This window comes from Aythya ferina (assembly GCF_964211825.1).
Source record: "Aythya ferina genome assembly, chromosome: 1".
NCBI lineage: Eukaryota > Metazoa > Chordata > Aves > Anseriformes > Anatidae > Aythya > Aythya ferina.
The window spans coordinates 70,640,685-70,668,607 of record NC_140296.1 but is presented as its reverse complement, the minus strand read 5'-3'; the positions used below and the strand labels follow the sequence as shown (position 1 = coordinate 70,668,607).

Sequence of the window (27,923 nt, the reverse complement as noted above, 5' to 3'; positions counted from 1 at the left end):
GAAGAAAACATCTATATACTTTTTTTAAGCAAAAACAGCATATGGTAAAATCGTCTAAGAAAGCTTGATGGCTTTAATGGGTGGGAAAAGTGAAGAAAGCAGACCCAAAATATAAATGCCTGTGACAAGCTCTGCAAACTGGAATACTTGCTAACATTTGTGAAGGTCAGGTGCAGTTGCCACTGAGGATTAAAGAAAGGTTCCTCAATCAAATTCACAGGTGAGAAATTTCCCCAGGTGAGAAAACTTGGGGACCATGGCAACCCCGGTGATCTTTTAGAATTATATTACTGAAGTAAAATGCATTATATCTAAATAAAAATTTGGAGTAAAAAGCTATTATTTCAGCAAAGAGACTTTCAATTGAACCAGTTTTAAGTCCACTATCTTCCTTCTCTCTCTTTCTCTTCTCACTGTGTCATACACGTTTGCGTGCTTTTTGTTAATTTATAAAGAAACCTTTATGAGCCTGATTTGGTTTCAACAATACGCATACCTGTAAGGTGACTGTTCACCCACCCTGTCCTGCAAGGTCTGGATGAAAAATTTACATAAAGTAAAGATTTTATCTTATATTCTACTCTAGTTATAATAAAGTTTTAGATGCACAGGAACTGAACAATGATCCTTGTTGAAGCTGATGGTAATGGTGTAATTAGAAGATTGGTGGTATGCATTCAGTTTCAATACACAGGTAACACGCTTGAGCTTGAACTTGCCTATTAAATACTGATCTTTAAAACCAGCAGAACGTTAGTACAATGCAAAATTCATCAAATTAGCCCCCCTGTCCTTTTTGACACTCAGTCAATTTGGCACCCTTACAATTTTTTTTATCCATACTCTATGTTTTTATGACTTCTAAAAATTAGAAAACTATTTTTTTTTTCCTTCAGGACTACGTCAAATCTTTACAAGTCTAGCACAAAAGTCCGTGGGATCTGCAGTTAATGATAGGTTAACTAATATCCTGAAATGTCCATTTTATACATGCATGCAACAAAAAAATATAAATCACAGACTTAAAGTCAGTTTCAGCAGTGTTTTTTTTTTTTTTAAATCTGTCCTACTTTATATTAAGTTGTGAAGCTCCACCAGATAAAGAATTGAGAGCAAGAAGTTATGGTGTGCTTCAAAAACTATTGTAGTAGAAAGTTATCAGATGACCTCCTTCCTGTTACGGATAACGATCAGGTACATCATCTTCCTGTTGCTTTTCTGAGATATTTTTTTGTGCAACTTCTGGTGCAAATCATTAGGTAAATTTGAAGAGCTTAGAGCCTCCTCTGGTATTCAGTTGCCCAGACTGATTTTTGCAAGACCGTAAACGCATGGTAACTCAGCACTCAGATTAGCCTCATGCATCCTATATTTAGTACTAAAGGGAAGTATTACCACAACTTATTTATAATAAATATCAGTTTTCTGTGACACCCTCCAACTAATTATTAAAGAATTATTTCTATAGATATACTCACAATTAAAAACAAACAAACAAAAACAACAACAAAAAACAAACAAACAAACAAAAAAAAAACCACCCCAACCTTAAAATCTTAAATACTTCTCTAAACACAGTATGTTAAGCATATTCTTCTCAGTCCCGTGGAATTTATCCAATGCTTTGCTGGTAAGAGGTGATGGACGGAAGTGAAGGATACCTGAACACGAGCCAGCAATGTGCATTTACAGCCCAGAAAGCCAACCGTATCCAGGGCTGCAGCAAAAGAAGTGTGACCAGCAGGGTGAGGGAGGTGATTCTTCCCCTCTGCTCTCATGAACCCCCACCTGGAGTGCTGCGTCCAGCTCTGGGGCCCCCAGCACAGAAAGACATGGATGTATTAGAACAAGTCCAGAGGAGGAGTCCACAAGTCCTGGAGGAGTCCACAAGGATGATCAAGGGGCTGGAGCACCTCTGCTATGAAGACAGGCTGAGGGAGTTGGGGTTGTTCAGCCTGAAGAACAGAAGGCTCCAGGGAGACCTTACAGCTGCCTTCCAGTACCTAAAGGGGGTCTACAGGAAAGTCAGGGAGGGACTATTTGTCAGGGGGTGGAGTGACAGGACAAAGAATAATGGTTTAAAACTAAAAGAGGGTAGGTTTAGATTAGGTAAAAGAAAGAAATTCTTCACTGTGAGGGTTTGAGAGAACAGGTTGCCCAGAGAAGCTGTGGATGCCCCATCCCTGGAAGTGCTGACAGCTTGGATGGGGTTTTGGGCCATCTGGTCTAGTGGGAGGTGTCCATGCTTGTGGCAGGGTGGTTGGAATTAGATGTTCTTTAAGATCCCTTCCAACCCAGAGTATAATCTTGTGCGTGAACTGAGAACCTCACGTAGCTCATCTGATGAATGAACCATTGCAGTCACATTTCATCTCCTGCAGACCTTGTCCTACTTTTGAATCCTGCTTGACAAATTGGTTCGCCAATTCAGGTTGAGAAGCAGGGTAAAGCTCACAGCAATCTCACTAAAAGACACAGCTCAGCAAATGACTTGCATTGTAATTCCTCCTCTAATATGTAACTGGACACAGATGTTTATATGCCATTATGTGGAGGGACATATCTCCCAAATATGACCTAATCCTGTGACTGTGGAAGATCTTGGTTGAAATACATCTAGTTCATAGCAATGTGGCCTGGAAGGACAGTTATTAAGCTTCCTAGCATTACATCTTCCAAACATAAAAAATAAAAAAAAATTAAAAAAAGTGTTTACACCTACTTTAGAGAGGGCCTTTGTGCCCTCTCCTTGCCCAGCGCTCCCTCCCACAGTTGAAAACAAGCACCAAGCCTTGCTAGTATAAACTGGCAAAACAATAATAGAAATGAGGCTTATTATGAGAAAAAAAAAAAAAAAAAAAGAAAAAGGAAAGAAAAAAGTAGTGTTAGTGTCTTTTATGACAGAAGGAGCGCAGATGTTATACTTTTGTCCCAGCCCTTGTATCCTGTTTTGAAAACCAGAGATACAGATTTCTCATTCACCAGCCACTGAGGGTGTACTTTTGTTGCCTGGAGGCTTCAGGGTGCGTGGCTCTTCCCTCACTTCTTGACACCTCCAACAGAATGGATCAGCGAATTGATCCGTGTTAAAATTCATTGCAAAACAGAGCTGAGATTATTTCTCACCAGGATCGATTCCCCGATGCAGCTCACTGTGTCGCTCCACACACAGCACAATTGAGGGTGTGGTGTGAGAGGAAAATGACTTGTACAGGGCAGCCGGGAAGCAGGAAATCATTAAATCTGTGTTTTGTGGGACTCAGCTTGTCCCATTAGCCATCCAGATCCGGAATCCTCCATGCGACAATCCCTTTTATTTTGGTGGGGTGCTGAAGTGGATGGATGCCAAGCTTGTCACACCACAAAGGGTGCAGATGACACACGTGCTACAGTCGCTGCAAAGCCTGTAACTTCCCTTCTGAACAACAATCAAAGCGGTGGCACAGATATACTTAAATACACAGGATTAAGTGATAGGCTAAAAAACACAGCAACTCTGTAAAAGGAACAGTTGAAGCCTCAACGTCTAATATATTTTTTAAAATGCTACTCGTGATATTCCAAGCATTAATTACTATGGTGTATACCACTGGTGCCTACTGACTCCGTAGACCTTACTTAATGCCTAGGACAACAAATTATGGGTCAAAACACTGCTTGGCTAAGTACCGCTCAACTTAAAGGCAAAGAAATTGCTTCTAAAGTAGGAAACAGAGAGAGAACATCAGAGGAGATGTAGGAACACCAACAATGTATACACTTTTTCTACTAGTGTTTTGAAAATTCAGTTTTTGTACGTAAGGCACTGAAGCAGCACGCCTCCGAGCTTCTATATCTGAAGCTCAAGATTTAGCCTGCCTTGGTAAAAGTGTGCCAGTGCTCCTGAATGCACCACAACAGGACCTGAGGGAAGAGAACTGGCTGACTGGCCGAGCTCAGAGGGTGGTGATTGGCGGAGCAGAGTCTGGCTGGAGGCCTGTGACTAGCGGTGTTCCCCAGGGGCTGGTGCTGGGTCTGGTCTTGTTCAACATCTTCATCGATGACCTTGATGAGGGAATAGTGTCTGCCCTCAGCAAGTATGCCAATGACACAAAGCTGGGAGGGGTGGCTGACACGCCAGAAGGCTGTGCTGCCATTCAGCGAGACCTGGACCGGCTGGAGAGATGGGCAGGGAGAAACCAAATGAGATTTAATAACAGTAAGTGTAGAGTCCTGCACCTGGAAAGGAATAATCGGATGTATCAGTACAGGCTGGGGGACGACCTGCTGGAGAGGAGCTCTGAGGAGAAGGACCTGGGGGTCCTGGTGGACGACAGGTTGACCATGAGCCAGCAGTGTGCCCTCGTGGCCAAGAGGGCTAATGGGATCCTGGCGTGCATTAAAAGGAGCGTGGCCAGCAGGTCAAGGGAGGTGATCCTCCCCCTCTACTCTGCCCTGGTCAGGTCTCACCTGGAGTACTGTGTCCAGTTCTGGGCTCCCCGGTACAAGAAAAACAGGGATCTACTGGAAAGAGTCCAGCGGAGGGCCACAAAAACGATACGGGGCCTGGAGCATCTTCTCTATGAGGAAAGGCTGAGAGACCTGGGTCTGTTCAGCCTGGAGAAGAGAAGACTGAGAAGGGATCTTATCAATTGTTATAAATCCCTGAGGTGTGGGAGACAGAGAGATTTGGCCAACCTCTTTTCAGTGGCTTGTGGGGACAGGACAAGGGGCAATGGCTGCAAGTTAGAGCACAGGAAGTTCCACATTGACATGCAAAAGAACTTCTTCGTGGTGAGGGTGACAGAGCACTGGGACAGGCTGCCCAGGGAGGTTGTGGAGTTTCCTCCTCTGGAGATATTCAAGGCCCGTCTGGACGCCTACCTGGGCAGCCTGCTCTGAGGAACCTGCTTTGGCAGGGGGGTTGGACCTGATGACCTTTCGAGGTCCCTTCCAACCCCTACAGTTCTGTGATTCTGTAATGGCCTCAAGTTGCCCCAGGGGAGGTTCACGTTGGAAACGAGGGGACATTTCTTCTCAGAAAGAGCAGTCAGGCACTGGGACGGGTTGCCCAGACGGGTGGTGGAGGCACCGCCCCTGAGGGTGTTCAAGGCAAGGTTGGACGTGGTGCTCAAGGACATGGTTTAGTGCGTGACAGTGGTGGGAGGGGGTTTGGTTGGACCAGATGATCTTGGAGGGCTTTTCCAACCTTTTTTACAATTTTACTGTTGTTGGGAATGTGAAATTATACAGACTATTGTGTCTTTACAGAAAAAAAGGCCTCAGAAAGAAACACCCTTTCAAAAATACACAAAGCATAGCAACAGAATTTAACAAGTGCAACACCATTTATTTTAAAAAGGACATTTTTGTGCTGCTCATCTGATCGCTTGGCGGCCCCTTTGGTTGTGCCGTTTTAAATGCTTCCGTGGTGAAGAGCAAGGCTCTTTTTCTTCACCACGAAAGAGGAAGGAGACACAAAACCCCAGTAAGCACCCCGCCGCCATAACGGCGGACAGGGGCCGCGAACCCGCGTCCCTCTGAGGGCACCTTTCCCCTCCCGCTCCACCCTGAGGGACAGGGAGAGCTCTCGCGAGAAGTCGCCGCGAAATCTCGCGAGAGGCGCTGCGGGCGGCTCTGTGGCGCCTCCCGCAGGCGCTTTCCCCCCCCCCCCCCATCCCCTCAGCCGCCGCCATGGCGGCCCCCGCCTCGCCCGGCCGCCGCAGCCGCTTCGAGCAGGAGCAGGAGCGGGCTGTCCGCGCCCTGGTGCGCAGCATCACCGGGCTGCATGGCGGCAGGGAGCCGCCGCGGGAGACGGGGACCGAGCAGGAGCCGGAGCCGGAGCTGGAGCGGTTCCAGACAGCGCTGGATTTCGCATGGTCCAACTTCAGGTCCGCCCCGAGCCGCTGGGGAGGGACGGGAGGGGAGGGGGAGGGCAGGGGGCAGGGCTGGTGCTGTCCCTGCCGTCTGCCACAGCTTCTCCTTATTCACCACAAATATTTTCTGTAACGTATCCCAACATCGCAGGCAGTGCTTCCTTGCTGCAGAAGCATCGCATGCTTGCTGAAATCCTCGCTGCCAGGCCTGCAGCTTCATGTTCTAGCTCGTTGCTGTGACGCTTGGAGGTGATTCTAGGTTGTCTGTCGAAATTCAGGCTGTTGAACTTGACTTTCACCCCCCTCACTCAGATGCAGTTAGTTTTCATTTCTCTCTGCAGTCATACGAGTTCTCTCCCTGTTTTTGTTCCAGTTGTTAATGGAAACTGAGGCAAAATAGGGCCTGTGTATTGGGTACCTTGTGCTCACTGCTGTCATGTCCCACTTCATGGTTTCTCTGTCTATATAACTGATATATATATATATATACAAAGAAACTTACTCCTATTTTAATTTCTCCTTCAAAGTCTATTGTGCCTTTTACAAGTTCTTTATTTTTTAATTCACATACCTTTGTTTTACCTTCCTGTGTATTGATTAGGCTCTCTTTTCTTTTAGGCACCCTCCTTTGCCATTTTTAAGGGAGCTTCTTTTGGGTTTTACAGGCCTTCCCTTGTGGATGTGCTGCCTGTGCTGGTGGTGCAAGTCCCAGATGATTTTTGTGTGTTTGACACAGATGCCTTTGACAATAGTGTTCTTCATCTCCTTGTTCTGCTTGACTTAACTGACGACACATTTTAATTGCTTGCTTTGCTGTTACAGCAGTATTTTTCCATTCAGTTGAAATTGCTGCTTAAACATAATCTGCATTCAATTTTTCCATCTTTAAGGTCAATTGTAGTTAATCCTTGCTGAGATCAGAGGCACGGAGATTAAATTCTGTTGATGCTTAATGATGTTGCAGAACTAAACATGCTTTATTAAAAGGAAAATATATTAAGATAATGAAGTTGTCATCATGTATGTAAATCAGCTTTATTTTCTTCCTTTCATAAGTTGCCTTTTCAAACTTATTCTGATACAGATTTCTTACACAGATTTCACCGTTTTCTGGATGTGAACAGTCATAAAGTAGAGAGGACAATAGAAGGGTGAGTTTCATGTTTATGGACTAATAATCGAGGAGTTAACTTTCTTGAAGTGTTATTGAAACTTTTTTTTCGTTAGAATACATGAAAAATTGATAGTTCATTCTGACCTTGGAAAAGCTGCAAGCTGGAAGAGACTAACAGAAAAGTTTCTGAACTCACCACTCCCAAATGTTGAAGAAACAAAAGTATGTATGTCTCAATTTCCTTCTTTTTTTCCACCACCCTTACGTTTACACTCATGAAGCGGGCTTCTGTTGTACTGTTGAGTTGGAAATTTTTGGTGACTTAACAGTGACGTTTGCAGTTGCTGTTCAAGTCATGGATTTGCAGGGTTGTAGTTTTCCCATTTGTTTTAGAAATAGGTTTATCGTTTTTTTCAGGGTTTCAGCATGCACAGTTGGATGACTTAAAGGTAATCTTTTTGCTGCAGAGCAGACATTTTGCAGTCAACGTTATACAGGTGTTGCAGCTGAATTCCTGTCTGTTCTAAAACAGTAGCTGAACAGAAGTTCTTGCACTTAAGAAACAAGTCTGCAATTTTTGGTTTTAGTACTCCCAAGTGGAGTGTTCCTGTCCCATAGCTTCTTTGTTGAGACCATGTGTGTGTTTTGCTTGTGGTACACTTCGCATCAAATCTGTTTAGGATGCGGTCTGGATGGAAATGGTGAAAGTTGTCTCACTTGGACATTTTCTAGTGTGATAGTTTAATAATGAATTTGGCCTTTTGAAAACTGGAAGTTTCTTCAGCTCTTGAGCCCTCAATAACGTACACGTATCTTGACTTATTGTACTGTATGTACTCTAGATTTTTGAGTAAGTACCTTTAGTTGTTCTTGTTCTGAAAGTTAAATAAGATTAAAAGCCCACACAAGCACTTTATACTTGAATGTCCCAAGTATTCTAAGACTTGAAAAAGTTTTTTTCTTAAAGAATGTAGATAGCAGAAATCCATCTGGCTGTTGACCATTTCAAATGGTCTGCTGAAGAGCTGTGGAAAGTCAGAATAAGGCCAAAGAAAAAAAACTCACTTCTGATAGCAGTGGTTGTGCTCTAAGCAGGTATCAGGAAATAGACCATAACGCCAGTCTCTGCAGGAATTAATGCGGAGCATTCCTACGGATAATAGGCTGTATTTGTTCCTAACCAAAATCATTTAGTCCTCTTATTGACTTGGTTTTTTTAATGTGTTTTAAAGACAGATACACACTATTCCATACTGTCTCTTCTGTTGTGTTTGTCTGATTCTCCATCCAACACCACCTATGTGGAAAAACCAAGACAAAAAGAGACAGGTAAGTTTAAAGCTTTTTTTTGTGTTGCTAGTTAAAGATATGCTCAATTAATGCAATCTGATAAGAAGGCCATTTTTCCTCTCCATTTTATTATCTCCTTCACATCGAGATGTATTATTGATTGTCTTTTTTATGATTTATACATTTTATATAGCCTGCAAGTAGCCTTTCCTACCCCATTTATGTTACATTGCATAATTAAGCTTTCCAGTCAGGAAAGCACCTTGGGAACTGTTTCTGCCTTGTACTGCTGTCACTTACTAATGTTCTCTACCTGTTCAGCAGCTTACACACTCAAAGGCAGACAACTGGTTTCTGTCCTCAGTCTCTGTCTTGCACCTTAATAGGAGGTCTGTTGAACCAGCTCTGGTAATATAAATTCCTATGTTCCCAATGTAGTCAAGGAAAGCTAAATGCCTTGGAAGGTTTCCAGAGGGAGATCCCAGTTGCCTGCATTCCAGAGTAGGACTGTTTCACTCAGTGCCTAAAAATGAGGCTTGTGCTTAAGTGTGAGTGGATACCATCCCCCATTTGTTTACAGTGTTGTATCATAGACCGAAAGAAGAATATTTCAGACTAACCTAAAGAAAATCTTGCATCTTAAGATTCCTTTTTGAATGATCTCTGCACATTCCCTCGGCGGTGTTTTGAATGCACTTTCAGCCCCTTCCAGGAATGTGAATATGAAGAGGTTATCTCAAACAGCACTAATTACAGTTGAGTAAGCTTCATGTTTCAGATAATATATTGTAAGTGTGACTTGTTATTTTTTAAAGTATTACACATCACGTCATTGATATGTGGTGTCTTTTTTTTTTCGGAGAGTAAGATGACCCTTGCTTTATTGTTGGTTACAGTCCAGTATGCTTGTGCATTGGCAAATTACAAATTCAGAATGTCTCTGCCAAGCTAAACGAGATGAGTTACAATAAGTAATACGTTGCATCCTTGCATGTTTTTCCAGGAATGAAGTGTAGGGTAGTGTATGTAGTAGAGATAAATATGCTGGTGGCACGCTTTGCTGCATATTTTGAGTGTACAAACAAAAGAATTGAGAATGAATAAATAAAGAATATACGTGGTCATTACCACAATTTGTGTGTTGCATTGAAAGTGTATAACCTTGTTAAAGGAGTGGTGGTGTAACCTGAAATGGCTGGGAATGCCTTTTGTTTTAGATTTAGAGTAAAAAGGTAATTATAACTTTGGAAATGTTTTTAAAGAAGACAGAGTTATGTGATACTTAATATTTTTCTTATTTATACTTCTAGAAAAGGAAGAAGAATTTGATTGGGGAAAGTATTTGTTGGAAGGAGAAGAAATTTACCTTGGCCCAGGTGCGGATTCACCGGTAAGTAATTTCTTAAGGTAAAAAAAAGTAAGTGTATAAACTATTTTAATGTATTTGGTTGAGTTGCCCTGGCTTCTATGCTATGTTAGATCAGTTCTCACAGGATTCCCTACTGTGCTTCTTCTAACTTAATACCGTGAAATACACACAGACCCAAGCAGAGTATCAATAATGCAAGTGCTTTTGTTCTTGACCCTGTTCTGACTTAGTTCAGCAACTAAGCTGGCCCTTTCTGCTGACCCTTCTGCCTGCTCCTCATCAGAGCATCCTGTAGTTCTACAGTTAAACGCGCTTCCACTCCCAAGCTCCAATTCCCCTGAAAGCTTTTTTGGAAAAAAAAAAAAAAAAAAAAAAGCTTTCCTTTGGCAGCCAGTGTACTCTTCTGACCTCTCTCCTAATTAACAGGCAATTGCAAGGCTTAACCAGATGCTGTCCCTGGTATGGAGGGGTATGACAATGTTTTAGCACCAACATAGGATATATTATGACAAGAGGAGATAAGTACAACAGCAGATTCTCAAGTAATAATTTCACAGTACTAGCTGAAATTAATAGAATATATGTGGATTTCCCTGATCATCGTAACAAAGGCTTCTGGAATTTAGAAGCTTACCAATATTGTGAGAAGTAACCAGTATGGCACTAAGTAGGGAGTAGAGGAAGTTCAGGAGTTCATATCACATTTTTGAGTCTCAGGAGATGTTCTCCTGATAACTTTGAACAGCACAGTAGTGTTGTTGGAGCCTTCTCTCGTGTGATTGTGGGCACGTGGAATATGTTGCACAAATTCAGTAGCATGTGCTTTATGCTATACCTAAGACCAATTGTGTTTGATTTCCTTGCAGATAAAAACAAATGCTTCTTCCACCTCAGACATGCAGCCTTATTGTTAATATAACTTAAGCCACTTAAACTCTGGGAGACAGTTACGTTAGTTTTAGTGTTGTGAACTGGCTTTATAGTGAAAACAAATAATAGGTTATGTTCAGCTTCACAGATCAATAGAAACTGAATATAGATCTGCCTGTTACGCTGGGTTTTGTTACACTTGCTAGGATTGGTCTGGAGAAAGTGAAGAGGAGGAAGATACTCAGCCTTTGAGCAGGGAGGACTCGGGTATTCAAGTGGACAGGACACCTTTAGAAGACCAAGATCCAAACAAGAAAACAGTACCTAATGTTTCCTGGAAAGGTTAGATTAAACTGTAGTTCTTATAATCATATGTGCTCAAATTTAACAAGCTAATGCTCCTTTTTTATTATTTAGTGAGATACTGTTAGACCTAGAATTGTAATTTAAAGATGCACCTTACTGGCACTACCACTTGCTTAATTTTTAACAGTAAAGTAACAACATGGAAGGCTTGATTTGATTTCTGTTGATACTAATGGAGAAGGCTTCTGCTTATTTGTGTGGAAATACACACAAATATTCCAAGATAGAAATGAGAACTTACACACTAAATGTAACATGCAGTTTTACGGGTATAATGTAAATTTTTATTTTAAAGTAGCAGAATACTGAAATAATGTGATTGACAACAGACAGTTGACTCAGTTGTAGATATGAAGCATTTTTGAAAAATCCGTTCTGTCATTCAAATACCACTTTAGGATAGCTTCGGGCGATATTAACTGTAGCTGTATATTTTTGTGTAGAATAATTTAGGACACAAAATACCTTGTATAAATAGACTGTAATATTCATAAGGCTAATAATCAGTAGCTATCTAACTAGGGTTAGGTATAGTTTTCTTGTTAATCACATTTAAGAGAAAAACATATTTAGGTAATGTACTGAATGAATAGTAAAAAGGAACAAAGAGAAAAAGCTAAAAATATTTGGCACTTTATTTTTTTAAGTCAGCTTAAGTTTTGTATATATTGTTTAACAATTGCCTGAAGCACATTCTCTGACAAAGAATTGAAAACCATATAAATGTCTGAGTTTATTTTCTAGGACTTTTCCTTAACTTTCAGGAGATAAGATACGTCTGTGTCTCTGTGTCACATAACTTGTGCATGATGGTATCATGCAAGTGAACACAGTGAAGTAGCTGTAATTTGTGATTTATTTGAAAAGATCTGTGCTTTTGCAGCTGAGTGCATAGGCTTATTAATAACTTCTCCTGTGTTTTTATAAGCATTTCTCAAACAAATAAAAATACCCCACTCACTATCCAATGTTTTCACAGTCGGTGAACCTGATGCCCGCAGCTGGCTGGAGCAGCATGTAGTTCCTCAGTACTGGACCGGAAGAGCTCCTCGTTTTTCACATAGTTTGCACTTGCATTCCAACCTGGCTGCGGTCTGGTAAGAAAACAATACCACCTACATATTCCTTACTGGCATATAATTTTAAATAATGACTTTATGAAGCATCTTTACTCTTAAAATAAAAAGGTAGTGTAATTTCTACTGATTTAGGGAAAAACAGAAATTAGTTAAAAGAGTACAAATTAATAAGATAAACAAACGAGCTTTTTTTTTTTTAATAATTTATTTTCCTTGAATGTAGTTTTTATTACTTTTGTCATTGTAAGAAAGCGAGTTTTCCTTTTTCAAAGAAGCAGATGTTACTGTTGGGATTTTGTTTGGGTGGACCCTTCTGACGGTCTCTGTGGAACTAATGTAAGTGGTCCTGGAAATTACGAATTCCCTAAAATTTAACTTTTGGTTTATTTTTGGTATCTTGCTTAAAAGGTTAATCTTAAACAGTGATTTTATGGGGGAAAAAACATTCTATTCTCTGTGGTGTTGGAAAGAAAATGAGAAGGTTGTTTAATTAAATAAACAAAAACAAAAACTAATGTCTGATCATCTTTCCTTCAAATTCTGAAGGATCAGTACTGCATGAATACAGACCATTAGGTTTGTCTTTGGTTCCTTAATTTAATGAATTTCATAATCAAGAAGTTAAATTTATTTTAGTGTCAGTTATATTGCCAGTTACGAACCAAAGTTTACAGTCAATATTAGGAAATCAGCAACATAAATAAAGCAATACTACTTCTCTTATGAAGTTCTGTTAGCAAATGTGTGATAAATAAACGGTATTAATCTGGATTTTTGAATTTTTAACATGATTACATAAATATTGCCATTGATAATATTAATGACTCCAAATACTACGGATGCAAATAATTATTGAATACTTTACTAAAATGTGAAAAATACTTTGGAAGAATTGTGCAACACAGGATCATAGGGAAGAGTTCTTAGTTGCTTGTGAAAGCTTCCAGTCCTTAAGCAAACTTTTCCGAAAAAGTATGAATTTTGTGATGTGGGTTAGAGAAATTGGTATTTTACTTTTTAGCTTAGTACTTTGAACAGCAAGAGTTAACTCCATAACTTTTCATGGCATTGAGAATGAAATAGTAAGTAGTCACAGGTCAATAATAAAACAAAACAAAAAAAAACACTCATTCAGTAATTTGGGTATTTGCTTAATTGTTTGTCTTTTATATACAACTGGGTAGTATTTGAGTGCTTTCCATAGTATTTTGCTAAATGGTATGAAAAAAAAGTTTTTCTTGTTTGTATACTTAAAATGTCTGCATGAGCATTGTGTATACCTGGATATAATTACAGCAGGACTGAGCCCTAAGATTATTGCTTCATCCTTACTTTCAGATTGTTGATCTGTAATCTCACCCTTAAATCACTTTCATATTTTACAAGGGACCACCACTTGTACGCCAGTAATCCTTTGTATGTGCCAGAAGAGAGAACGCTAGTCACTGAAACTCAGGTTATACGGGAAACTCTTTGGTAAGAGCAGCATCAAAACCTGCGTTTTAACTTCTAGTGCTTTAGTATCCTCATTCAAGGAAATAACAGATTAATCTTTGAAGTTTTACCTGATCAAAGAATTATTACTGAGTGTTTAGCTTCCAGTGTTGCTGACAAGAAAAAATTCTGCTAGCATTTATCTAGCCATTCAGGTTCACAAAGAAGAAAATAGCTTACTGCTTCTTGTATCTTCTGGTTCCTCAAGTCTAACTGTTAAGAAGAACCAACTTGTTCTTATCCTGCCCGTAGGGATTTTAGTACTGTGTCCATTTTTTACAAAGTAGGTTTGACTCATCCCATTATTGAAAAATACCTCAACTGGAAAGGAACTTTAGGTTATGCTTGCCTGGTATCAGTGTTTTATTGTTCTTGTAGCAACAACTTAGAGCACCAGTAGCATTGTAGTTGATCTGTGGTCCCCTTTCATTTGAAAAAAGGAAACGGTAAGGGAGAGCTAATCCTGTTATTAATTATATAATTGAGTCCATTAAGGGGTGAAAAAGCATTACTCTTTTCATTTCTTTTTCATTTCTTTTCAAGGCTACTTTCAGGAGTGAAAAAGCTTTTCATATTTCAGTTGAATGATGGCAAAGTGGCTGTGCGCAACGATATTATTGTAACTCATTTAACCCATGTAAGTTGTTCCTGAATCTAAGCTGAATATCTGTCATTCGGAAGATGCAACTTTTTGGGAATAGGAAACTAAACTGCTTGTGGAAAAATGATGTTTCTGTAATTGTTCTTAATTTAGTCAAAACATGCCTGACTTAATAAAATAGTAAGAGCTGTTCCAGTATGTGAAAATGTGATGAATTGATAGAGATGGCAAAACTTCGTTATATTTTAATTCTTGGGAAAATAGAAATAGAAAATAGAAAATTTCTTTTCCCAAGAAATATCTTGGGATTTAATTGTTATCTTTATAAGATACAATTTATTATTAGATGATTCTAAAAAATACATTTTTTTTTCTAGAATTGCCTAAGGTCTGTACTGGAGCAGATAGCAGCATATGGTCAAGTTGTGTTCAGACTACAGAAGTTTATTGATGAAGTGATGGGACACAGCCCGGAAAATGTAATGCATGGAACTGTTTCCACTCCAAAGAAAACTACTGAAGCCCCATTCAGAACCTATCAAGCTTTTATGTGGGCATTATATAAATATTTCATTAGCTTTAAAGAAGAACTTACTGAAATTGAAAAATGCATCATCAACAAAGGTACAGTGCATAGGAAATAGGCACACAAGTACATTTTATGAGAGGGAAGCGCACAAAACATTATGCAAATATGTTTTGAAACTGTGGAAGATGCTATGCTGCATTTTAAAAGCTCATGAATAGCATTGCCAGAATATGATTTTCTGCTGGATGTGCCTTTATACATTTTCTTTTCTTCCTCCCCTCAGACAAAACAGTCACACTTTCAATAGTGATAGATAAGCTGTCTCCCCGGCTGGCACAACTAAAGGTACTTCACAAAGTTTTTAGCACAGGAGTAGCAGAAGTTCCACCTGACACTAGAAATGTTGTACGAGCATCCCATCTGCTTAATACTCTCTACAAAGCTATTCTGGAATATGACAGTGTTGGAGAAGCATCTGAGCAGACGGTAGGGGAAATCATTTTCTCATGCTAGAATATTTGATATCTTAAATTTCTTTCTGGGGTGTGAGTTTGCTAGCTTACAGCTACTGGGGGTAGGGGGCAGATTTGGTAGTCAAAATAAATTACTGTTTTCTGAGAAGAGTTCAATCAACCTGGACAGAGTAAGATTTATGAGGAGATGAGCAGCAGTGCGTTTTGGGGACTGAGGGGAGCAACTGTGGGGAATCAGAGGCCAGAGAGCTGTTACAAAAGAAGGAGCTTTGGAGTAGCTTTCCCCTTGTGTTATTTCTACAGGTGCATAAGTCAGTTAGTGTTGAAATGTAGAGTTTGGGTTTTACATTAACTTGCTGATTACACTAGTGAAAATGTAGTAGATACCATTGTGTACTTTCATTTTCCTGTTTTCTGCGTTACAAAACCACAGCATGTTTTGTGACTATCAGTTACAGCATAAGGGATGTAAGAGTGAAAATAATGAAAGTTGCTGTTCAGGCCTAATCCCAATGACAAAAGGCATATGGGGAACCTTGCACAATCAGTGCTGCCATTAAGAGTGCTAAAGCTGTAATTTTTAGTTGAATATTTTATCTTTAAAAATCTTTAGGATAGTTACGTATTTCTTACAAACTTAGGACAGCACAACTAACAGGTTAGACTTTGCCTTATTGCTTGTAATACTAAAAAAAACATTCAGCTACTTTCTTCTTTTTCCTTTAAATTCAGGTGTCCCTTCTGTTCTCTCTCTGGGTTGAGACTGTGAGGCCCTACTTACAGACAGTGGATGAATGGATAGTCCATGGTAATTTGTTTGATCCTGCAAAGGAATTTATCATTCAGAGGTAGGGATTCTGATATTGGACCCACCTAATGCTGTGCAAGTATGAATACAAAACCTGCTGTAGAGCCTAGGAAGTAAATGGTGACAACAAAAGTAGGGTTTCACGTTTTTTATTTCACTTGAGTAGAATTTGTTTCTTAATCGTTCTATTATGGATTGCTTCAGATTTCCCATTAGGGAAATTACCTTAGATTTTGATCCATACCAGCTATTGTTCTGGAATATAAATTATTTTAATTTTTCAATAATTCATTATTATGAAGAAATCCGTAGTAGTTGAGAACTCAAAAAACCTTATTGCATCCTACTTGACTTTTCTTTCTGTCATTCTACAGTTGTGTTTTCATAACTAATAATGGGTGATTTCAAATCCTACTTATATTTGAGCTTTGCTTTTAATTACATGATTTAGGTTACTTTCCAAGTAACTTCAAAGACTAAACTGTGCATGTGATGTAAACGTAAGCAGCACAAAAGAGCAAAGTGGACTAAGAATTGAGTTTCACCTACTCTGGAATATTTCAGCATTCCTAGTACTACTTGCTTCTCTGTGGATTTAATGTCCTAAATAAATCTGCCTGTCAGTCACTAATAATTGTTACGCATAGCACTGTGAATAATTAATTTCCCACACAAATTTAATTATAATTATCTGTCTTGTTTGGGGGATTTGGTTAGTTAGGTGTGTTGTGTTTTTTTTTTTTTTTTTTTTTTTTTTTTTTTTTTTTTAACCCGCTGTGAATTGATTCTTTATTCTGTTAAAGCTATCATCCTTTCTAGAGGTGTCTGGATAGTTTATGATATGAACTTATTTTGTATGCTATGGATGTGCTTCCTGACTACCCTAAGAGAAGGGCAAAGTATAGAGCAAAGATGAAACTTACTATAAGATGTATATTCATCTTTTTTAAAAGGAAATATTCAACAGCTTTTTATTTCTTTGCAGAAACAAAAATGTTCCAGTTAATCACAGGGATTTTTGGTATGCTACGTACACATTATATAGTGTGTCAGAAAAGACAGAGAATGAAGAGAAGATGAGTGATAATGCCAGTGCCAGTTCTGGCAGTGACCAAGCCCCTTCAAGCAGGCAACACACTATGGTCTCTTTTCTGAAACCTGTGCTGAAGCAAATCATCATGGCTGGAAAATCCATGCAGCTGTTGAAGAATCTTCAATGCAAAGATGGCTCTCCGCAGCAGGCTGCATCGAGGGGTGAGGTGTCAGTTTGTCAAACGCCATGCTGTAGGGTATCTAATAGCATGGATGTATTCTATGTAATTGTTTTTCTGCAGCTTTAGAATAATGTAACTGTCCTTGTTATGTGTCAGTGTCATGGTTTGTAACTTCACGTGAAAACCATCTTCCAGGGCAAACAAGTGACAAGAACAAAGCAAACAAAGATTGAGCATTCCCTTCCCTTTTTATGGCTTCCAATATTGCTTTCTTAAACTTGTTTTCATATGCTTTCAGAGCACATTTAATTTGTTATGAGACAGACAAGAACAGTTTTTGTGTTCTAATAGTAAAACTGTTTTGGTTTAATAAGTAGTTGCTTTTCATTACTAAGTGATTGAATAACTCTGAGGTAGCACACACAACTTCTTTTAAAAAGCAGCATACTAATAATTAGAAGAAAGATATATTGACATTTTTATAGGTTTTTATATTTAGGAATTTTTTGAATGATTGTAAAAGAACACAGCAGTATAACCAATGTTGCTTTTTCAGAAGAGTCAAAATACATTTTTTGCTTACTCAGTTTCTGTATGTTTAATAGAGATAATTGAATTGTTTTGGAATATCTAGGCTCGTTTCCCCCCTTTGATGTGAGAATGTAATTTTTTCTAGTGAAGGCTGCAGGGCTGCTTAGGTGCTAAGAATTAATTGCCTTTGCGCTTGGAGGAAGAAGTTCTCTGACAGTCTCTGATCAGCAACGCATTTGAACTTATACCTGACTTTAAGCATTAGACCTCCTGATTTGGCAATACTTAGTTCTAACTATGTACTTGAGTACTTTCTTGAATAGCAGCCAAAACGTAGTTTGCTAAAATATATCAAGAAAATACTAGATTCCACAGTTCTTCTTGAGTGGTGGCGATGTTATCTTCTAGAAAAAAGTCTCACCATGAAATGTGTTGCCCAATTTAGATGCTGAAAGAAAGAGTTTGTATACGCTGTTCTTGGAATCAGTGCAGTCTCGCCTGCGGCATGGGGAAGAGTCTGTTCCAGATATTATTACAGAACAGCAGGCCACAAAGCAGAGCCTGATAAAGATGCAATCTATAGCAGAAAGACACTTGGAACTGGATGATGTCCATGACCCACTGCTGGCTATTAATTTTGCTAGGTAAGTAAACAACCACTTGCTAAGAAGGATCTTCCTGCGGTGTTGTTGAGAGCAGTGTTCTACTTAGTGATATTTGGTAAACCCAAATTTTTATTGCTGCTGCAGTAAAAAAGCAAACACAGTAAAGAGTGCTGATAATCAGTGGCACAATCTAAATAAACATTACACGTGTGCTTAGTTAAAGAAAAACAATTAAAATCAGTGAGGAATCTCCTATTGACATCTGTTAGCATAGAGAGGGAGTAATCTTTTTCATAACCTTTTTAGCACACAGATAGGTGTTTTAGTAGTGAATATAGCTGTAAAATCTAAACTTCAATGTGCTTGCTTGAAGTTTGTGTTCTGTATACTTGGTGCGTATTCTTTGGAAAATGCAGCTTTGTTTGTGGTGGTGTTAGAGAATTTAAAAGCCTTGCAAAATTCTTGTTTACTGCATAAACATTGTTATTCTTCATAAAGAGGGAAGTCACACAGATTATAAATGTCTTGAGAATTAGCAGGAAAGGCTAACTCTAAACATCTTTCCGTTTTGTCATTGCAAATAAGAAATAGCTATTTATGTATTTGCTAAATACCAGCTATCAATCGTGTGCTTTCAGTTCAGTCTTAGAAGGAGTTTGTTTTAAAGAAATCATAATTAAGAGTAGATAAGACTCTATTACTTCTCTTGTTCATTGGGACTGATCTGGTTGTTAAAGTTGACAGTAAGTTTATTTCAATGTCTGACTCATCCAGTCATTGGTATCTGCAATGAAGCAGGCTTCCTCTTACAGTTGATGCAGCTACTGAGCAGATTTTCAAAAATTGTTATAATTTTTTTTTCTGTGACAAAATAACTTTACTTACTGGATGTAGGCTGGCCACAGACACGCTCTTCCCATGGAATAATATTACAGATTATACAAGTATCCCATATTTAAGGTGTCTCAGGCAAAATCTGGATTTGTGCCTTTTTTTCTTTACCTGGCAGTTCATCTGGCTACTCCATATGCGTAACATGGTTTAAAAAGTTGATAATGATAAAGGGTTTATTAATCTGTTTGAACCTGATGTTGTTATTTCAGTGTTTGATTATTATTTATTCCTTTGTGATTACAGTGCGCTGTTCTTTTTCATGCTCTTATGCCTGGTCATTATGTGTTGAAACTAACAAGAATGGCCAGTTATAATATCACTATCTCATATAACTGTAACATTATATAATTATATAGCTATATAACTGTAACTCTTTTAATGTAACAGTTGCAATTAACAGTTACAAAACAGCTTTTATTCTGCAGTATTTTTTTTAGAGTAGAAGCTCCAATTTCGAGTAAGATTTTCAAAGGTATGACGTTTTTATATATTGTAGGAATTATGTGCCTTCTTCCCTAAGTAGTGTGTTTATTTTGAAGATTATATTTGGAACAGAGCGACTTTCACGAGAAGTTTACTGGTGGGGACGTTTGTGTGGATAGATCCTCGGAATCGGTCACCTGCCAGACTTTTGAGTTGACTTTGAGGTCTTGCCTTTATCCTCACATAGACAAGCAGTACCTGGAATGCTGTGGTAATCTGATGCAAACTCTAAAGAAGGATTATAGGTAAGAAAGTAAATCAGTTTTCCTCAACATTTTTATTTACCAGTGATATGCTACATACTAAAAACATAATTTTTATTTTAAAGATTTTGATTGAAAAGCCTCAAAGTGTGTTTTATTTCTTCTGCAATTTGTTAATCACCAAAAAAATCATTAGCAAAGGAAGGGGGATTTAACATTGTCGTGAGTGAAGCTTTGGTCTGACTTGAATCAACAACAAAACAGTTATTTGTCTTGAGTGGTTGTTTAATAGGGAAGTTGTTTCAGATCGTATTTTTAATAGTGTTGCTGTTTGAAACTGGAAGGCAAATTTTAGGAGGCCAGAATAGATTTATTTAATATGAGATTCAATTGCAGTAATGTAAAATTTGTATTATACGAAACAATATTAGTGTTGTTTTGTTTTTTTTTGTTTGTTTGTTTGTTTGTTTTTCTTACTACATAAAGTGAAAATGACTATTCCTTTTATATTTTATATGGTCATAAGTCACTGATTTTTAATCTCTCTAAAGTACTTAATGAAGTCACTGTGCTTTTAATCTGTCTATAGTACTTAATGTATTTTTATAGTCTTTGTTTCTGAAAAAGTAATTAAAATCACTTTGATCACTTTCTGGAGCTCCGTATTGAAGTCCCTTACTACACAGAACTCTCCCTGAAATTGCATCTCCTTTCCTAAGTTCTGTTTAGAAAGAGGGATGGGATTGCTAAAGCTGTCTTTGAGAATAGCCTAGCCTGTAAGAAGGCTGAACTCCATGAGCACTTCTGTTGAAGGTAGCGTGTTGTTCAAACTTACAAGAAATAATGGGTTGGTTATTTTGTTTTATTTGAATGTACTTGAAGGCTGCCTGAGGGGTAAGCATAGGATTTTGTGTGGATTTCACTGAATTTCTTTTCAATACTGAATTTTTGTAAGTAAGAGTTCTTAATGTTTTGTTCTGTAACAACTATTTGATTTTGCTTGTATGATTAAGCCTTCAAAAATGTTGTATCTTGCCCTGTTTAGGCTTGTAGAATACTTGCAAGCAATGAGAAACTTTTTCTTGCTCGAAGCTGGTGATACTATGTACGATTTCTATACATCCATTTTTGACAAAATACGAGAAAAAGAAACGTGGCAGAATGTTGCTTTCTTAAATGTTCAACTTCAAGAAGCAGTAGGGCAACGTTATCCAGAGGACAGTTCAAGGTAAAATGCAAAATCCTGTCAAATACACTTTAGTTACGGTTTCTATCACATCTGCCCATAGTAAAATACTTCACTTGCATAGGTCAATGCTAATTATTGCGTATTCATTACAAACATCTGTTTTAATGAAGCTTTGAGCTTCATTAAAGCTTCTTTCTACACACCTCTACCTAATTAAATTAGACAATTGATATTTAATGATAAGAAATTGAAAATATCTGATGGAGGTAGCCAGTGATTTAAAACAGATCACCATCAATAAAAGCACTTCTTTCTTTGCATAGGTTGTCTATATCATTTGAAAGTGTTGACACAGCTAAAAAGAAACTTCCTGTCCACACCTTAGATGGCCTGACATTAAGTTATAAGGTAAAGTGTAGTAAATTAATATTGCAGTGGTTTTAATTCTAGAACAGATTTAAAGTTTTGCGTTAAAGTGACTTAACTTTTCTTGTCTTGTCTTTCTGTCCTATCCTCTGCTCTTCTTAGGTTCCTTGGCCTGTGGATATAGTTATAAGCTTAGAGTGCCAAAAAATTTACAATCAAGTATTTCTGCTCTTGCTGCAAATAAAGTGGGCGAAGTATAGCCTAGATGTTTTACGATTTGATGGTAAGAAACTGTTTCAGTGAAAGATACTCTAACAACTTGTTCTGTGGCCTAAGGGTATAAATAGTCTGCTGCCTTCTTCAGTTTTAACTAGTATTAACCAGTTAGAAGTTTGATTCATTCTATAAAATACTAATACGTATTAATTTCAGAAATTAGATCTATTTAGCAGGGCATACTTTTCACATTGTTTCAGCCTTAGGGATGACACTGTTTATCCATGCATTCCTGTTGTCTCTGTGGTTCAGGTCTGGTTAGTTTATATTGAAACTTGCTTCATTCTTCAGACTTTGCTGTTGAAAGGTCTGTCTGCTGCACCCTAGTGTTTTGCTTTATTTATAGCCCAAGTTTTATCAGTAATATCTTGCAAACAAATTAAGGAAACAAAATGAAAAAAAATACTCTGAGATTGAAACAGTAAGCTAGACAGGAATAGATACTTGAAGCTATAATTTAAATATTTGGGGGTTGTAAAAAGAGATATTTTGGTGTCTTCCTTCACTGGATTATGCTTTTCCTTTCTCATATAAGTTCTTGTCCTAGAAAATTCTTGTCTAGAAAAACAAATTAGAAAGTTGATGCTTCATTTATGTTTTGTATATCAGTTAACTAATTCTTTTCCTGAAAGTTTTCTGTTGTTTAAACTTAAACTTTACGTACATATTTTTGTTCTAGTATTTTCCCCATTGTGGAGATAGTATACACATTTATTTTTAATATAGTTGTGTGTTTTTCCTTTCACATAAATAGCTTTTAAATAGCACTTCCTATTCTAGTATTTATCAAATTGCATGGTGCATATATTTTCAAACTATTTCAATATATTGCTGCTTTATTTTAATAAAACACCTGAATTGCAAGAAAAAAAACCCTGTGTCACACAGGATAATAAGAAATAAAAATTAGTTTCAAGTTACATTTTAGCCACAGTTTGTCTTCATAAATGCTTCATTTAAATACTTTTGCATTTTCTTTTTAGAACTAGTCAGTGCTGCAGAAAACTCACAGGTTAAGGAAGGAGCTTTATTAGAACACGGAACACTTCCTCTATTTGGACTGCAAACAGAAAGTATAAAACAACAAATACATCGCATGTTCCTCTTAAGAGTGAAACTTATGCATTTTGTTAACAGTCTGCACAACTACATCATGACAAGGGTTTGTCTTATATCGTAATTTTCATTTATACTACGAACTTGTAACTGAAGATGCAGTATTATTTTTTCTTTATGTCTATTGAGAGCAAATAAATGCAAATAAAAAGCAAGATCATGTTCTAATGTCCATTCTACAAAGTGATTTGAGCTTAAAAATATATCAGTATTTATTTGGCTATTTAAAATCAGTAATTCTAAAAATACTTTGTAAGTTCTTAATGTGGACAAATCTTTTGATGTAATTAGTTCTTTTCTTTTTGGTTGTTTCTCCCAGTGTTATGTTCCTAGCGTACAGTCATGTCAAAATATGTTTTTTAAGCTGTTAAATCTCTTAAGAGATATTATACTTATAAAAGTATTCCAAAAGACATTTTTATTTAAATTGATCCTTCTCAAAAATATCTAGGGTACTGATCCAAATGGACATGTATAACCTTTCAGAAACAAAGGTAATGCCTCTAGATTCATATCTGCTTTACTATTGCCTTTTTTGATCTTTTATGAAATCAATATTCTCTAAATCAACTCTTCTGGGGATAGCATGCCTGCCTTTCTGCAGTGGCAATGTTCTTATTTAAGTGAAGAATGTCACTGAGTTGTGAGAAGAGCTTGAAGTTTTTACTGTGTTGATGGTAGCAGGGAGGTTGAGCCTGAAAGATGCAATTGGAAAGGGCAGAGCAAATGAATGGAGCAATTATAGGCTCGCTCTCCCCCTCTTGAAAAAGTCTTGAAAGAGAGTCGTAAGCACTTGTGTGGAACACTGAATTTAATAACTGTGATCTTCTCCTTAAGATTCTTCACAGTACGGGCTTGGAGTTTCAGCACCAGGTAGAAGAAGCCAAAGATTTAGATCAGTTGATAAAGATTCATTACAGATACCTATCTACAATCCATGATCGCTGCCTGCTGAGAGAAAAGGTGTGTAAAAAAAAAAATGGAATATTTGGTGCATTGAGGTTAGCAGGACAAGAAAATGGTTTAGTACTAACTATGATGCCTATTTTGCAGTTCATACATAGGTAGCAGTATATGGGTCCCCTAAAGGAAATGGTAGCTCATCCAGAGTTAACACTGTGATTCAGTTTCTCTTGCAAGTCTCAGCTCCAATTCTATGAAGGAGAGAAGAGAAGATAAAATGAAATTCTTTACACTGGGTTTCACTTAATTTACTTGGTTTTGAGAGAAGAGATGTTGGGATTTGAAGAAACCAAGACTTGGAAATGTAACGAGGATTGTATATATTGGTGTGGTAGGAAATGGAGATTCAAGGCTGTAGCCTTCTATTCCACATGCTGTCTGTACTAGTCCTCATCGAAATAATCACAGAAATGAATGAGAGAGCAAATACAAAACACATCTTAAATGTGAAGACTCGCCGTGTACCTAGGAGACTGTGTTTTGTAGATCAGATTAAATGGCGTGGGATACCTTTGTATCTGTAATAATGAAAATGATGCTTAACTATGAATTTCTGACTGCTGTTCCTTTTGTTTGATTGTTACTTTAGGTTAGCTTTGTGAAAGAAGCTATAATGAAAGTGTTAAATTTGGTACTGATGTTTGCAGATCGTTGGCAGGCTGGTTTGGGGGCTTGGAAGTGAGTATATATACCTAAAATTCTACATGGTCGTGATTTCACAGCTCAGAATGTGCTTTTGAGGTTTTTTTGCCCATGAAATAACAAGACTTTGCTTAGTGTTTAACACCACAGTTTAACAGATACCAGAGGCTAATTGCTGTTTATTTTTAAAAAGTGAAATTTATTTTAGATAGAAAAATAAATAGAACATAGCAAGTTTCCTGCACCGATGTCAGTGTATATATTCAGTATTTACTAATTAAAAGTGTGCTTCATACGTAACTTTTAAATGTAAAGTCTTGAAAAGATTGTAGAGCATAGCAACAAAGGGTTTTCTTTTCAATCATGTTTGCTCATAATGGTAAAATGAGAGGTTCAAGGGTTTGGTTTATGATGGAGTTTCCTAGCTGTGATGTAAAGTTGTAGGCAGCCAGATGCTGACTTCATTAAATGGTTTTTGAGAAGTGGGAATATGGCTCCGACAATAGGGACCAGGGATGGCTGTGCTGAAATTCCAGTGAATCATAGGAATAGTAGTTCTTGTCAGTTGGAACCACACAGTTCCTCCTAGTAAATATAAAGATCTCTAGGGGGATAAAGAAATCATTCCTAATGCCATTGCGATAGCACTCAGGCACTCCTGTCTAAATTGCCTGAGTTTTCTCGAAGTGTTATACACAGACGTAACTGAACTATGGTGAGTTCAAGGCAGATTGCTGTGCAAAGAGCGCTCTGGTCATTTACTGGGAAGCTGTGGTTATATTTTGCAGATAACAGTTGTTCAGCTGTTAAGTGTACCTCTGTTAAACTGTTTTGTAGGATGGAATCCATAGAGAAGATGGAATCTGATTTTAAAAACTGTCACATGTTTCTTGTAACTGTCCTCAACAAAGCTGTCTGTCGAGGCTCTTTTCCTCACTGTAAGTACATGAGGCTTTTCCTAAACCTACACTTCTTGGGACACAAGCTTTATTACGAATATATTTTAATCTGTTTGTCCATACATCTTAAAATAGTTTGTGAAAGGTATTCAGGGAAGCGTGAAACCTTTACTTTTTAATAAATTTAATCATTTATTCTTGGAGTATGCGTACCATACTTTATTTTTTATGACAACTACCTTCAGTTTACCTCTTTGCTTGAGGAAAAAATGACTGATGTAGCCAAGAGAGCAACAGGCAGTCTTCTACATGAATAAATGAAACCAAGACCTGGAGAGCATATAAAAGCATTCTTTCTGATGTTGCTGGGTGACAGACAGTTGTGATACATCTTAAACAAATAAAGTTTTAGTATTATGATGACTTAGGTGCAGCTGCTCAGAGCTCTTGGCTCTGCCCATCCATGTAGGAGGCTGCTTCATCAGTAGCAGAAACAGCAGAGGAGGATGTGGCTGTGCTTCCACTTGCTTCCACTTGATATTAGCTTAAATTGCCAATTGATGCCAGTTTGAGTTAAGGAGGCAACTTCTGAATGGGGTTAGCTGGGATGTACATGCACATTCACTTTGCTGCTTCTTTGAGAGCAGTACTTTCCAAAAGGAAGCAGGAAGGGGTTCTGAAAGAGGTTTATATCTTATATCAGCGCTGTTTAGCCTACAAGACCTTGTATGTAAGAACTGTCTGTGAGGATGGCTTACTGCACATAACTCCCCCCAACTTTTATTCATTTTTTTTTATTTACAGACATCAGTATTTCTTGGCAGTTAGCTCATTTCTTGACAGTTCTTACCAGTTTTCCATTAGTTATTTGAGGTGGTAACAAAAATGGCAATGTTGCCTGAAATGTCAGAGATTCGTAAAGTTTTAAATGTCTTACCATCTTAAATCCTGAAATGTTAAAATTTTAAAAATAAACTGGTATCTTTCTTTTTAAACTACAACGCTGAATATTGCAGTGAATGTTTGCAGACTGCAAATACTAACTTTTTGATGGTTTGCTTCACAGTGGAATCCTTAGCTTTGTCACTGATGGCTGGCATGGAACAAAGTTAACACTTGCACCTGAACTACTAAGCAACTGAAAGCAGCGTTTACACTGAATTTCCATTGTTAACTGTGAGCATTTTACACCACATTTTGAAATGTGTCTAGCTAAATAATACTGATGGTTTGGAGTTGTGTAAAGTATGTTAAAATGTAAATACTGTACAGGTATTTAAGTGTGTTGCTTGTGGCTGTACTTTTCTCTGTATGTATATGCTTTAACATGAAAAAACATGCAGTGTAAAATGCATCCTTTGTAAACAGTCTCACTTGAAAATATATAAACTGTATTTCATGCTGTATAAGGGATTTTTTTTCTATTATAAATAATTGTTGATTTACTGTTTCCATTAATTTTGCAGCTCTGAATAGGTCACGTGGCAATGTGGAGTGGTATGGCAATTCTTATTATTCAAAAGTTTTGTTAATTTTAGCCTCTTCTTCCTTTTAGAAAAGGAATCATATTTGCTTAATGTTCTTAGGGAACAATTAAGACTGTTACAATAAACTGGTATAACAAAATACAACATCAATTTAAGTAAAGGATATTATTGCAGACCATAAAATACCAGTATTTTGAATTTAAATGATCAATATTTTACTAATTTTAGCAATAAACTCTTGTCAGTTTAAGCATGATCAAAATCACAGTGCGTCATACATTAATTTTAACTACTGGATTGCTGAGGTGTTTGAGGTGGTCAGATATGACTTGACCCTACTTCAAAGCCGTTTGCAAACAAACCTTTTATCTAATAACTAACTTCTTGTAAAGAGGTAGATCATAATACAGAAGGGTACATTTTTAGAGAAGTAAACGTGGGGCTTGTTCTGCACAAGATGACTTGCCCTGTCTTCTCCCATGGAACTTTCTCTGTAATTCTGGCATCGATACACCTCTATGTTAAAAGAGAATACCAGTCACAGCTGTTTACCTTTTTATTTATTTGAATAAATAAAAGATTTAATAATTGGAATTCCGCCGTCGTGCATGTATTTCTGCTGGAACCTAATTGGTAACTTATTAAAGTTTGAGAAATGTTCCTGCTATGTGAGTATTTACTACCAGCCCTGAGACTGTGGCTTAAGTTCTGAAACAATTCTTTGCAGCTGTGAGTTCCTGTGTTACTTCACATGAAGAGGAATGTTGTGAGTCTTGTGTGAACAGGAGGTCTCAAAAGGTTCTTCAAAGCTACAACCTTTTTTTTTTTTTTTTCGTATATAGCACTAGGAAACTTCCTACTATCCTGTAGCATGTTCTTTTTTGTTTGACTGAGTGGAGGTTTTGCTTTATAGAGAACATCTTGTATTGTCCTCCGTGACTGCATGACAGTTTTCCAAGAGAATGTTTTGTGTGATAGGAGGACAGCTCCTAACACAAGTAATTTGTGCTTCTAGTTTATCGTGACTGGTTTTCGTTTGAAATTCCACACAACGTATCGCATGCAGAGGCAGCATATATGCTCCACAAAAGGCTTCTTGCTCATTCAGCACACTGGTAGTTTTTAATTGTATAATTAGACTGGGAAGTTCAGCATTTGCATGCACTGGCTCATTACTTTTTGAGTATATGTATGTTATGTACTCTAT

The 27,923-nt window shown here is 37.7% G+C and overlaps 1 protein-coding gene across 2 annotated transcripts; it reads left to right on the top strand.

Annotated features, from left to right (window-relative positions):
* Positions 1-5,658: 5,658 nt before the first annotated feature.
* TUBGCP5 (tubulin gamma complex component 5) lies at positions 5,659-26,638 on the top strand. 2 transcript variants are annotated; one of them, XM_084505654.1, is made up of 24 exons: positions 5,659-5,870; positions 6,953-7,006; positions 7,083-7,191; positions 8,202-8,298; positions 8,904-9,014; positions 9,570-9,649; positions 10,705-10,840; positions 11,844-11,961; positions 13,330-13,419; positions 13,981-14,074; positions 14,416-14,662; positions 14,851-15,053; positions 15,773-15,888; positions 16,834-17,102; positions 18,039-18,237; positions 19,632-19,820; positions 20,824-21,006; positions 21,291-21,375; positions 21,496-21,616; positions 22,593-22,771; positions 23,563-23,688; positions 24,278-24,366; positions 25,168-25,268; positions 26,296-26,638. In XM_084505654.1, the coding sequence occupies exons 1-24, from the start codon at positions 5,674-5,676 to the stop codon at positions 26,340-26,342; spliced, it is 3,240 nt and encodes a 1,079-aa protein (XP_084361780.1). In that variant the 5' UTR covers positions 5,659-5,673; the 3' UTR covers positions 26,343-26,638. The 2 variants fall into 2 exon arrangements, with proteins under 2 accessions (XP_084361780.1, XP_084361781.1); XM_084505655.1 differs by lacking the exon at positions 8,904-9,014.
* The last annotated feature ends 1,285 nt before the right edge of the window (positions 26,639-27,923 follow it).